Raw genomic sequence first — 13,617 nt, 5'->3', positions numbered from 1 at the left:
GAGCCATAATTCCTCTTACTACAACTTAGCTCCAACCATTGGGAACTGGTTACTACTTTACCAAAGTGCACAGTTTATCTCAGTTGTTTCAATTCTGTAAAACTGTCTATCTACCTATTTCCATAGTATCTGTTTATCTTACTTTTAATAACATTAGGGTATAGGCCAAATACAGACTCAAGAGTCTAGCTCAGATAGGCTAATTGTTCAACGTGGACAAGTGGGCCAAATGGCCTGTTTTCTTGCTTGCATAACTCTTTGACTCAATATATTTTTAGCTGAAGGAAGTTAGTTTCTTCTAACGTGCTGCTTCAATTCCTAGATGCAGATAAAATTGAAATTCTCTAGCAAAGTAACATTTGTACCCCCCCCCCCCCCCCGCCCCAGTTTGCACAGAACACAGTACAGTACAGGAACAGGTGCTCTGAACCACAATGTTTGCACTATGATGCTAAATTAAGCTAGGTCTCTCCTGTCTGTATATGATCTGTATCCTTTCATCACTCTATCCAAGAGCCTCTTAAATGCCATTATCCATCTGCCTCCATCACTGGCCCTAGCAGCCCATTCCCAATACCTCTGTAAACAAAAAAGCCTTGCCTGGCACAACTTCTTTAAACTACATCCCTCTCACCAGAAAATTTGTTTCCAATTTTTTTCAAATGCGGTTATTGATACAGTAGATAATAAATAAAAAATTGCATGATTTTTTAAATTCTGTGATTATCGCTTTATTCAAGATTTTGCATGTATCAAAGGTCACGTGAATTGTCAGTCCTAAGTTTAGCTGTCTTCTGCTGATGTTACTTTTGCCTGTTATTTAACGTCCTGAAAGAGCTTTTCCCTGTACTTCAACTGTTTTTTTCTTGCATTGTCACCTTTTTCCAATAAAACCATGCCAGATTATTAATTCTGAGTGAATTCCTGTTGGTGCTAGTGCCATTAATCAGTTTGCCTTTTGGTCACACTTCCTTCTGTTTGATTCTAGACTGCACCTAATAAGAACACACCTCGAGAATCTGATGCTTTGCAGGAACTCAGAGGGATACTGGTAAGTCCTGAATTTAATTCCAATTTACTTTAAGTTTTTCTCTTCAATCTTTCAGGTTCCTTTGTAATTGTGTCATGGCCAAACAAGCTCCCCACAGTTACTATTGTCAAAATTATCCGGAAGCAACTTGGGTGCAGTTCGGCACTTTTTCAGTATCAAAGTTCAAAGGAAAGTTTATTCGCAAAGTACATATATGTCACCATGTACAACCCTGAGATTCATTTTCTTGTGGGCATACTCAGGAAATCTATAGAATAATAACCGTATCAATGAAAAACCGCACAACTGGGATGTTCAACCAGTGAAAACAAACTGTGCAAATACAAAGAGAAGAAAGAATAATAATAAATAAATAAGCAATAAGTATCAAGAACATGAGATGAAGAGTCCTTGAAAGCAAGTCCATTGGTTATGGGCACAGTTCATTGTTGGGATGAGTGAAGTTATTCCTTTGGTTCAAGACCTAAGGAATAACTGTTCTTGAAACTGGTGGTGTGAGTTCTGAGGCTCTTGTACCTTAATAGAGGGGAAAATGCTCTATGTAGCGTTTCCCACTCTTCACTTCAGCTCTTGTTTATTGCTGCCACAAAATAACCAATTTACTGTGGCTGGAAAAACAACCGCTTTCACGAGATACAGTTTGCCAGAAAGATTAAACCTGCTTATGATTCTGACTGCTGTTTCCTCCGTGTGGACCAGCAGTGCTGTGAGATGAAGTGGCCTCTGCTGGATCACTATTGGCATGTATTGATTCCTTATAAAGCAACATAATCAGCCTAACTAGTTGAATGCGGGAGGGATAACCTAATAGTCGGAAATAAACAAGGTAAAGAGGATTATCGCTGCCGCCTGGTGGGGCGTGGATGCTTTTTATTAGGTGTTTCCACAGTCCAACCTGATTCACTACTTTGGACTGTTAATACAGACACACAGATGTGCAGTCTCCACTTTTTAATCAGGTGATGAAGCTTGCCATCAAATGGTTAACGTCATTAGGAGGGGACATTTGTTGTTTGTGGAGAAGGCATCCATCCATCGGAAAGGCTGCAATGCCTCTTTTCGAGCACCAGCCTGCACTCCATTGACACCATCAACACTTACCAAGGATCCTACCCACCCTGGACTTCTCCCCACTCCCTTTGGACAGAAGTTCCCCACTCTGTCCTCTCACCTCTTTGCACCTGCTATCAGTGCCCCTCTTTCTTCCATTTCCCTGCTGGTCCAATCTCCTCTCCTATCAGGCTCCTTCCTCTCCTGCCCTTTACCTTTCCCACCCAGCTGGCTTCACCCAGCTATCCTCCCACCCCTTCCTTCACCTTTTTATTCTAGCGTCTTCCACCTTCCTTTCCAGTCCTGCAGAAGAGTCTCGGTCTGAATCATTTCCACAGACCCTGCCTGACCTGTTGAGTTCCTCCAGCATTTCCTGTGTGTTGCTTTGGCTTTTCAGCATCTGCAGAATCTCTTGTGTAGAAGATACAAACACTGGAGAACATGTAACACCAGGCTCAATGGCAGTTTCTATTCTGTTTTACCAGGCTCTTGAAAGGACTTCTCATATGCTTAAATGTAAACTCCTGATTTCCAATTCTATCTTGTGACCCTTGACTTTATTTGTCTATCTACACTTCCTTGCTAACTGTAACAATATATTCTGCATTGTCTTCCTTGTGAGTATCTTGATGTAATTATGAATGGCATCAAACTGTCCGGGTGATATCCAAATGAAACTTTTTACTGAATCTCAGTACATATGATAAAAATAGGTTTGAGGGCTGGACATTTGTCTCTACCAAAGGAGGTGTAAGGTGTTCCTTCCCTCTGCTGGCCTGCAGGTCACCCTTCGGCAAAATGCAGCACATACCTAGCCCCCCTCCATGATCAGGGTTGCACGGAGCCATGGGAGCAGATGGTGGATGGTCGTATGAGCAGTTGCTGCAGATCACAAATCCTGGTTATGTGGCCATGGACACCAGGAAGACAATCTCTGAAGAGTATTGATAACACTGGACAGCATTCAGACATGGTCGGGAGGTTCATTTGTTCTTCAGACCAAACATCAGAATGGGGAGGAAATGTGATCTAAATGATTCCGACCATCGAATGATTATTGGTGTTCAGAAACTGTTGATATCGTGGGACCTTCTCAAGAGTTTACAGAGAATGGTGCAGAAAAAAAATGTCCGTTCAGTGGCAGCTCTGTACATGAAAATGCCTTGCTAATGAGAGAGATCTGGGGAGAATGGCCAGAATGGTTCAAGTGAACAGGAAACTCAAGTAACCATGCATTACCACAGTGGTGTGCAGAAGAGCATCTCTGAATGCACAACACTGTGAATCTTTAAATCGATGCGTCACAGCAGCAGTAGACCATGATCAGACACTCAGTGGCCACTTTATTAGGTACTGGAGGTATCTAATAAAATAACCACCATAGAACCATAGAACACTACAGCACAGTATAGGCCCTTCAGCCCTCCATGTTGTGCCAACCCATATAATCCTTAAAAAATAAGTACTAAACCCACACTACCCCATAACCCTCCATTTTTCTTTCATCTATGTGCCTGCCTAAGAGGCTCTTAAATACCCCTAATGTTTTAACCTCCACCACCATCCCTGGCAAGTCATTCCAGGCACCCACAACCCTCTGTGTAAAAAAACATACCCCTAATGTCTCCCCTAAACTTCCTTACCTTAATTTTGTACATATGCCCTCTGGTGTTTGCTATTGGTGCCCTGGGAAACAGGTACTGACTATCCACCCTATCTATACCTCTCATAATCTTGTAGACCTCTATCAAGTCCCCTGTCATTTTTCTACGCTCCAAAGAGAAAAGTCCCAGCTCTGCTAACCTTGCTTCATATGACTTCTTCTCCAAACCAGGCAACATCCTGGTAAATCTCCTCTGCACCCTCTCCATAGCTTCCACATCCTTCCTATAATAAGGTGACCAGAATTGAACACAATACTCTAAGTGCGGTCTCACCAGAGATTTGTAGAGTTGCAACATATACACCTTGTGTATATCTTAGTAAAAACTTTAACTAAAATAAGAAATAAGAAGCTGTCAGTACAGTAGAAAGAGATTCCTGAATTAAACATGTCTAATTGATTCTAAGTGTTGACTCATGGACTAGTAAATCTGTGATCTGAAGGTCGCTAGTTTGAGCCTCAGCTAAGGCAGCTTGTTGTGTAACTTGGACAACATTGGTAGCGTGCACAGGCGAGACTTGCAGCTTGGGCAACTGCTGGTCTCCCATACAACCCTGCCCAGGCCTGTGCCCTGGAGACTTTCCAAGGCTCAAATCGTTGGTCTCTTGAGACTAATGGATGCCTTTTTTATTGATTCTAAGCTCAAGAATCCAATAGCCACAAATCTGTTGTTCTTTCATGGGTGTTCAGACAGACAATATAAACATACATGATGAAATCCTTCAGGATTGTGAATGACTTGCTGCCACTGTGTCTTTGTGGTGTCTGAGGGGCTGAGGTGACATAGAGGGACTACAGACTTTCCCATGGAGATGCCTGACTGCTCCTCTCAGCTTAGTTGTAAATGGCTGTGCTCTTATCCAGAGTATCTATTCCTGAGTATAAACTCCCCAGCCAGGGCAATCAATCACAACACACACAAAATGCCAGGAGACAAGGAAGAATCTATGGAAAGGAATAAACAGTAAACATTTTGGGCTGAGAACCTTCTTTGGGACTTGAAAGGAAGGGGGAAGATACCAGAATTTCATCAGGGACATAAGTTCAACTTCAAGTTTAATTGTCATTCAACCATACATGAATACCAATGATTACAGCCAACTGAAACAGTACTCCTCCAGGGCCTTGGTGCAAAACACAGTACCAACAGTTGCACCAGATCAAGCATATAGCACATATAAGATAGCACACAGTAAACATAGTCGCACAAAAATATACTGTAGTTCAAGTTCTGAATCCATGGATGTAGTTGGCAAGGGCAAGCCCACAGCAGTCTACAGATGAAAACAGTCCAGCTTGTCTTCCACCAAGCAAACACATAAAGGAAGGCATCCAAGATATTATTTTTTTGGAATTAATATGTTTTCTTTCTCTTGAAGAAATCTCATAAAGAGGGAACATTGGCAACCAATACAAAGGTCAAAGAAGAAAATGAGCTGCAAAGAATCCTAAGGCACAGGAAAGAAGTAACGGAATCTGATGCTGGTAGTGAGTGCTCCATTTAAAATCCGTAGCTAGTTCTGTCTGTCTGTCCCTAACCATTTGCTCAACTGATTATTACAAAAATAAAGCCATTTTATTGCAGTAAGTATAAAACTTATCCCTCAATTAGGCTTTTTAAACTGATTTCAGTCTTAAGAACAAATCTAACATTAGTTATGGAAGGGTAGATTACACAATATCTTAACAAGTTACTGATTTAGAAGCATTTGGACCTAGGTTTTCCCTATTTATTAATAAACTGCTTTTGCTGTTTTTTAACATGACTAAAATTGATTTGTTTAGATTATTACATTCTACAGGAATTATGTAAATAAGGTTGAAAGAGTACAGAGAAAATTCACAAGGATGTTGCCGGGTCTGGAGGATCTGAGTTACAAGGAAAGATTAGGACTGCAATGGGTTAGGCCTATATTCTTTAGAAAGTAAAAGACTGAGAGGAAATTTGATGAAGGTATACACAACTATGAAGGGTATAGATAGGGTAAATAGAAACAGGCTTAAATAGAAACAGGCTTTTTCCACTGAGGTTGGGTGGGACTATCAGAGGTCATGGGTTAAGGGTCAAAGGTGAAACATTTAAAGGGAACATGAAGAGAAACTTCTTTACTCAGAGGGCTGTGAGAGTGTGGAATGAGCTGCCAGTGCAAGTGTTGCATGTAAGCTTGATTTCAATATTTAAGAGAAGTTTGGATAGGTACATGGAAGGCAAAGTTATGGAGAGTTATGGTCCCAGTGCAGGTCGATGAGAGTAGGCAGTTTACCTGTTCAGCAAGCACTGGATGGGCTGAAGGACCTGTTTCTGTGCTGTACGTTTCCGACTCTAAGATTATTTTCAAATTTAGCTCAGTATTTGAGAAATATCTTGGAAAATAGCAGAGAAATGGATTTTTCTACCGGATATATTAGTTAAATATGAGTAGATAAAAAGTACTTTTTAAAGTTCAGGTTCACTGCATAAATTGGCGGATGCACAAAGCAATCTGGAGCTGCCATAAGATCAGGAAATAAGTTCATCCAAAATACGATCAATCACCCACCAGCGCAAAGAGAACCAAGCAAAAATGGAAATACATGATTTGTAGCTCCCTGCTCAGTCTCAAACAAAACAGAGGAGGACAATGAATTAAGAGTTAAATACTTTTGAGTAATGTTGTATATATTTGAAATCTTTTGAACTAGACATACAGAGTTACTGATTAAGTCATAAGACTATAAGACATAGGGGCAGAATTAGGCCACTCGGCCCATCAAGTTTTCTCCACAATTCCATCAGGGCTGATTTATTATCCCTCTCAACACCATTCTCATGCTTTCTCCTCATAGCTGTTGACACCCTGAAAATCAAGAATTATCAGCCTCTGCTTTAAGTATATACAATGACTTGGCCTCCACAGTCATCTGTGGCAATGAATTCCACAGATGCACCACATCAGTCGAAAGAAATTCCTGCTCATCTAAAGAAATTGTTTCCAGAAACTCCGGCCATTGCTGTTTTGCTGTCACGGATGCCATGGAAGCATAAGGGTTAGAGTGTCACTAATACTGCTCAGGGCGTTGGAGTTTGGAGTTCAATTCGAGTGTCATCTGTAAGGAGTCTGTACGTCCTCCCCATGAAGACCATGAGGTTTCTCCAGGTCCTCCAGTTTCCTCCCACAGTCCAAAGGCGTATTGGTTAATTGCTCATTGTGAATTGTTTTGTGATTAGGCTACGGTTATATCGGTGGTTGCTGGGCAGTGAGCTTGAAGGATCGGAAGGGCCAGTTCTGTGCTGTATCACTAAGTAAATAATCAATCCTGTGCCTTCCAAATTGCTCCCAGAACCTTCAGCCATTGCTGTTCTGCTGTCCCTTTCCAATCAACGTTGGCCAGCTCCTCTCTCATGCCTCTGTAATTCCCTTTACTCCACAGTAATACTGATATAGAAACATAGAAAAACTACAGCACAATACAGGCCCTTTGGCCCACAAAGTTGTGCCGAACATGTCCCTACCTCAGAAATTACTAGGCTTACCTATAGCCCTCTATTTTTCTGAGCTCCGTGTATCTATCTAAAAGCCTATTGTAATAAGACCCTATTGTATCTGCCTCCACCACCATTGCCGATAGTCCATTCCACGCACTCACCACTCTCTGAGTAAAAAACTTACCCCCGACATCTCCTCTGTACCTACTCCCTAGCACCTTAAACCTGTGTCCTCTTATGGCAACCATTTCAGCCCTGGGAAAAAGCCTCTGACTATCCACATGATCAATACCTCTCATCATCTTATACACCTCTATCAGGTCACCTCTCATCCTCCATCGCTCCAAGGAGAAAAGGCCGAGTTCACTCAACCTATTCTCATAAGGGATGCTCCCCAATCCAGGCAACATCTTTGTAAATCTCCTCTGAACCCTTTCTATGACTTCCACATCCTTCCTGTAGTAAGGTGACCAGAACTGAGCACAGCACTCTAAGTGGGGTCTGACGAGGGTCCTATATAGCTACAACATTATCTTTCGGCTCCTATCTGACTTTAGCTTCTCTCTCTCAACTGCAGGGAGAATTCTGTCATATTGTGATCAATATTCTGAATAGTTATTTTACATAATTAATTAAATTTATTTATTTATTGGGGTACAGTGTGGAATCGGTCCTTCAAGCTGTGCCATCCAACTAACCGCGAATTAACCCTCGCCTAATCACAGGACAATTTACAATGACCAATTAACTTACCAATCGGTACGTCTTTGGGCTGTGTGAGGAAACCATGAAACCTGCAAGAAACCCATACGGTCACTGGGAGAACGTACAAACCCCTTAAAGGCAACGTCGGGAACTGAGCCCAGGTTGCTGGTACGGGAAAGCATTCTGCTAACCACTACAGTACTGTATCTATCTACTGCCCATCATACCACTGGCATTTAGGGCAGCAATGAAGCTGGTAGTTCCTTACTTTCCACTGAAGGAGCTTGCCCTATTGAAGATCCCCAGCAGTTTTTGTTTGATGCACCAGGGTCACTTGCCTGCAGATTATTTAATACAATATAGGGAACTAATTGACTGAATTAATAATGAAGGCAAGCTTACATGATTACTGCCATCTCAGTAATCATGTACTTTCAAAATACCCAGAATTCTGTAGTGTTGCAGTTTGAGTGATGCTATCACACCTTGGGTTATTGGAGGTCAGAGTTCAAATCTGACGTAATCTGTAAAGTGTGTGTATATCCTCCTCATGGAATGTGTGCGTTTCCTCTTGAGTGTTCCAGTCTCCTCCCACTGTCCAAAGACGTGCCAGTAAGTAGGTTAATTGGTCATTGTAAATTGTCCTGAGATAAGGCTAGGGTTAAATAGGGGGATTGCTGGGCAGCACAGCTCGAAGGGCTGAAAAGGCCTGTTTTGTGCTGTAGCTCAATGAATAAATAAATAAACTGAACTGCATCAAATTAAGTTAAATAAGTAATCTTCTCTTAGAACTCCCATTATGTTAATATAAAATTGGAACTGGGGCCTTCATTCTCCAAAGGGAAAGTCTACTCAGGTGACAAGAGCACATCAGAGGTGCCTACATTTGCAAATAATTTTCTTTCCATTAAATTGGTGTTTTTCATTGAGTTTTTCATTTAGAATTTTAATTTCATTTCATTCTGAAAAAGACACTGACACATTGTTTTAAAATCTAATTAATATTGGGCTATCCACTTAGCAAAATGCAGGGAGTATTTTTTTTACTTATCATGAATCTAATGATAAATGAATGCAGTGACATATGTTGTGACTTTAAATGTCACATTAACCCCAACTTGAAGATGAACATTCCAGTTGGGTTGCTTTAGAGGCATTGACTTTTCTTTTTAAAAAGGAGTTGTTTGTTCTTAAATAACTTGAGAATAATTGTTCTATCTATCACATGTGAGGATTTTGGATACTTTATCAACTCAGAAAGTGCTAAGTAAATAGGATCACCTTGTTACTCTGGTACTTCCATTGGTAATTGAAGTTTAGACGCATTGCATTTTTGTGAAATGAATCTGCCTTTTACAGGTGTGTGCCACTCAGAGATTACAAAGGGTGTTAAAAGAGGTTAAATCAGCACAAATGGAAACGGAAATTACTTTCCAATCTGAGTTTTACCAAGAGTATATTCTTTTCAAGCAATCTATTTGTTTTTTAATCTTAAAAAGCACTAAAAATAAAGCCAGAAGTTGGAGAGCTTGAGGTGAAGAAGTCTGAGTAAACTGCTAAACTTAGTTTGTGAATAAAGTCACTTAAAGCAATCACTGAGATGTGAGCTGGAATTGCATCCTTTCCTATCTTTCAGACTAAATATTCTTTCACGGTCGATTTAAGTGCAACAATGATATTGTACAGTGTGTGGATAAGAGCAGCAAATTTAATTTGTGAAAGTGAGAATTTTTTTTGGAGTTGCTCTTTGTCAATGTGCATAGCATTTTCCTCTTCATCTTAAAAGATTAGATTTGATTAACTTAGCCAAAGCAGGTCAGGCACTGATGTGTTGATCCTCTGTATAATTTATTGCACCCAATGAAGTACAAAAATACCTTGACGGGGAAGGAAATGAAATGAATCGCTGCAAATTCAAACACAATGCATGATAACTGAAAACCAAACAGTACTTTGTATTTTTGTATTCTGCACAGACATGGTTATTATGTGGAATAAAAGAATTATGTGAACTTCCTCATTTAGTCCACTGACCACTTATTGTTGAAAATTGATACTTCAGAATAAAACCTTTGCTGTTAAATCAACATTTTCTTTATTTTCCATTAACCCATATATTGCTGGTATTTATTTATAAAGGACAAATTTTACTAAAGCATTCATTGTATGTTTCTCATTGGCATTGTTGAAATTCTTATAAAATATTGATTTAAAGAATGCATCTGCTTTGATAATACAGTATGGTGCTGAACCTTGCCTTGAAATAGTTTATTACAGTGGTGAAAAAAATGGAAGCTCTGTCTTGGAATCTTTGATTATGAATGACTACTGGGGTAAAGTTAATCTTTGGTAGCTGGCAATGGGTTTGCTAAACTACGACTTAATGTAAAGTTCACATGCAGGGAAGGAGAAAAGTCATTCGTTGAACTTTGTTGTAACAGATGGCAATTTAGTTGTAACCCTTGGTATTTGCATAACAATTAGGTCACTTGGTAAATACCCAGGGGGCCAAAGTGCAAATTGGGCAATTTTACTTTGGATCCAATCACAATAGCTGGGGAAATCAAATTTAAATAATTGAAGAAGTAATTAAATAAATCTGGAAGTTTATTTATATATACACAAAGTGAATTCTGGTTAATTGGCCATCGGTTAATCAGGACAGCTGCTTATTTGGGGCAAAAACTAGTTGGGAAAATAGCAGGACAGTACCCTTCCCTTTCTACCACTCACCTCCCAAGCCTACCAACCTGGGGTGAACGTCCAAGTGTAACCTTGTAATGCCCAGGAGAGCATACAAGGTGAGGATTAAGCACAAGTCTTGATCATGCTTGCTGACATTTAAACCAGCAGGCCCAACTTTCAGTGATCTCTTAAAGTAAAGTTCCATGATGCTATCCTGAATGGTTAAAAGGAAGTCTCAAGCTACCATCAGGCAAGAGGTTTGAAGCATGAAGTCCCACACCATCAGACTCAAGAACAGCTACCGCCCTTCAAACATTTGGTTCTTGAACCAACCAACACAACCTTAATCACCTACCACCCCCCAGCCTCCGCATCCAGTTCATAATTCTGCAGGAATTCTGCCATCTCTAAATAGATCCCACCAAAAAGAACATCTTTCCCTCCCCCCCACCCCACTTTCTGCTTTCCGCAGGGATCGCTCCCCATGCGACTCCTTTGTCCATTCATCCCTCCCCACTGATCTCCCTCCTGGCATTTATTCTAGCAAGCGGAACAAGTGTTACACCCTGCCCCTACACCTTCTCCCTCACTACAATTCAGGGCCCCAAACAGTCCTTCCAGGTGAGGTGACACTTCACCTGTGAGTCTGTTGGTTCATATACTGTATCTGGTGCTCCCGGTGAGGCCTCCTGTGTATCAATGAGACCTGAAATAGATTGGGAGATCATTTTGCTGAGCACCTATGTTCCGTCTGCCAGGCAAAGTGGGATCTCCCAGCTGCCACCCATTTTAATTCCACTTCCCATTCCCATTCCAATATGTCTATCCATGGCCTCCACTACTGTCATGATGAGGTCACACTCAGGTTGGAGGAACAATGTCTTATATTCTGTTTGGGTAGCCTCCAACCTGATAGCATGAACATCAATTTCTCAAACTTCCAGTAATGCCCTCTCCCTTCCTTCACCATTCCCCATCCCCTTTTCTCTCTCTCACCTTATCTCCTTGCCTGCCCATCACCTCGCTCTTTCTTTCATGGTCTTCTGTTCTCTCTAATTGGATTCCCCCTTCTCCAGCCTTGTCTTTCTTTCACCAATCAACTTCCCAGCTATTTAAATCACCCCTCCCCCTCCCAGTTTCATCTAACATCTTATGTTTCTCTCTCCCCTCCCCCCACTCCTCATCTTTCTCTCTCCAATTCTGCCAAAGGGTCTCGGCCCAAAACATTGACTGTACTTTTTTCTGTAGATGCTGCCTGGCCTGTGGAGTTCCTCCAGCATTTTGTGTGTGTTGTTCAACTTCAATCACTACAGTTTAGCAACACAATGACCACTTTGATCATCTTGTCCAAACATGGACTTTGTTTTTCTTGTTCTAATTATGTTCTTTCTTATAAAATTGTTCATTCCATGTTTAATTTATGTATGTGTATCTTGTGAATGCTGATTACAAGATGCTTGTGAGGTTGTTGTATTGGGAGTTTTTTTACTACTCCTGTATATGTGTGTACTTGTACATTTGTTAATAAACTTGACTCAGCTTTGATTTTCTTTTACTTTGACTCATTGATGCTGCAATATCAGAAGGACGATGGAAGAGTCTACCCAGGAGCTCGGAAGGATTGATGAAGAGCAATGTCCCACTGTTGGGCACATTCTTTCTACAAACGTTGTATAAGGACTCTCTCCACGGCTTTGGCCAAGTACTTCCAAAAGGGAAAAAACATACTAGATGTTGGAAATATTCCATAGGTTGGACATAATCTGTAGAGAATGAAAACAAAGTTAACATTTCAAGTCAATAACTTCTTACCAACTCCTGACCCTCACAAACATTTGGATCTACCACATCATGTCCAACACTCTGATTTTGCCACATCATATTCAAGACCTTGAACATGATGCGGCAGACAGCAGGGGCAACCTGGAACCATATTGAGGACAAAGAGTTCAGGAGTGTCTTCCACCCAAACCTCTAGGGAAAAACTCTTCAAGCACACCTGAGCAGCTGAATGCAATCCAAAGTCTGAACCTAAAATATATTCTACCCTTTTCCTGCCACAGGAGTCACCTGGCCCATTGAATTCCTCCAGCTCTGTGTCTGCTGCTCAAGCTTCCAGCATCTCTTGTGCCTTTGAGCTGTATGCGATGCTGCAGATAGTCACAGGTCTCAGGTTTACAAAGAATGCATTCTGAAAATTTGTCCTTAAACTTCAAGTTCAAGTTTAATTATCATTCAAACACTCATGAATATAGTCAAATGAAACAGTGTTCTGTAGCGGTGTGCTACACGCAGCGCTAAAATTACGACACGGAGTCGGTAACTGCAGTCGAAGGAAAAAACTTTATTCGAAAACTTCAGCCTCACTTTTAAGCCTCTGTCAACCGGCCCCCCCATTGCGCAGAGGCTCCAAAGCTCTGTGCTCGCAAACCCCCGTAGGCTATCTAATTGTGAGTCGGTTCGGATACGCTAGGAATTGGGTCGCCACAGTTCCTTCAAGGCCAAGGTGCAAAACATTACCAACAGCGCACAGCACATAGCACATATGGCTACGATTTCAGAAAAAAAGCACACTGTCACAAAGAGAAAAAAATATTTAGCCCAAGTCCCTGAGTGTCCAGCTTGCTCTTTCACTTAGTGAACACCAGAGGGCAGAAACCAAGCAAGCACTGGAGAGTAGCACCGAGTGAACATTGGAGAGGCCAGCCCCTAACCCGGAATGGATTCTAGCAGACAGCAAAAGCTCTTCCTACACACATCTTTCACAGACTCAGAGGAAACATGGTTAGTAAAAACCCAATTGTTCTGTAAATAAAATTAAACTATGTTTTACTTGACTTGTCATGTTGAAAGTCATGCTGAGGACAAATTTTGTATGTTGCACTGCCATTGATGGCATTCATACTGTTGATGAAATTTCATGGCGTTTTATGCCAAAAAATACTGTGCAAAGCAGAAATTAGCTAAGTTTCTTGTTGGATCATATTATGATCGAAT

General features: G+C 41.1%; 1 protein-coding gene across 1 annotated transcript in view; it reads left to right on the top strand.

The window, feature by feature from the left end:
- Positions 1 to 12,159, top strand: part of shtn1 (shootin 1) — a 99,005-nt gene extending 86,846 nt beyond the window's left edge. The window contains 3 exon segments of the mRNA XM_059947932.1: positions 989 to 1,051; positions 5,144 to 5,252; positions 6,591 to 12,159. Coding sequence (XP_059803915.1) covers positions 989 to 1,051; positions 5,144 to 5,252; positions 6,591 to 6,634 — 216 coding nt within the window. The 3' untranslated portion in view covers positions 6,635 to 12,159.
- The last annotated feature ends 1,458 nt before the right edge of the window (positions 12,160 to 13,617 follow it).

This window comes from Hypanus sabinus, chromosome 22, assembly GCF_030144855.1.
Source record: "Hypanus sabinus isolate sHypSab1 chromosome 22, sHypSab1.hap1, whole genome shotgun sequence".
In the NCBI taxonomy this organism is placed as follows: Eukaryota; Metazoa; Chordata; class Chondrichthyes; order Myliobatiformes; family Dasyatidae; genus Hypanus; species Hypanus sabinus.
Note: the sequence above shows the minus strand (reverse complement) of the source record. Positions and strands in the feature narration are given on the sequence as shown.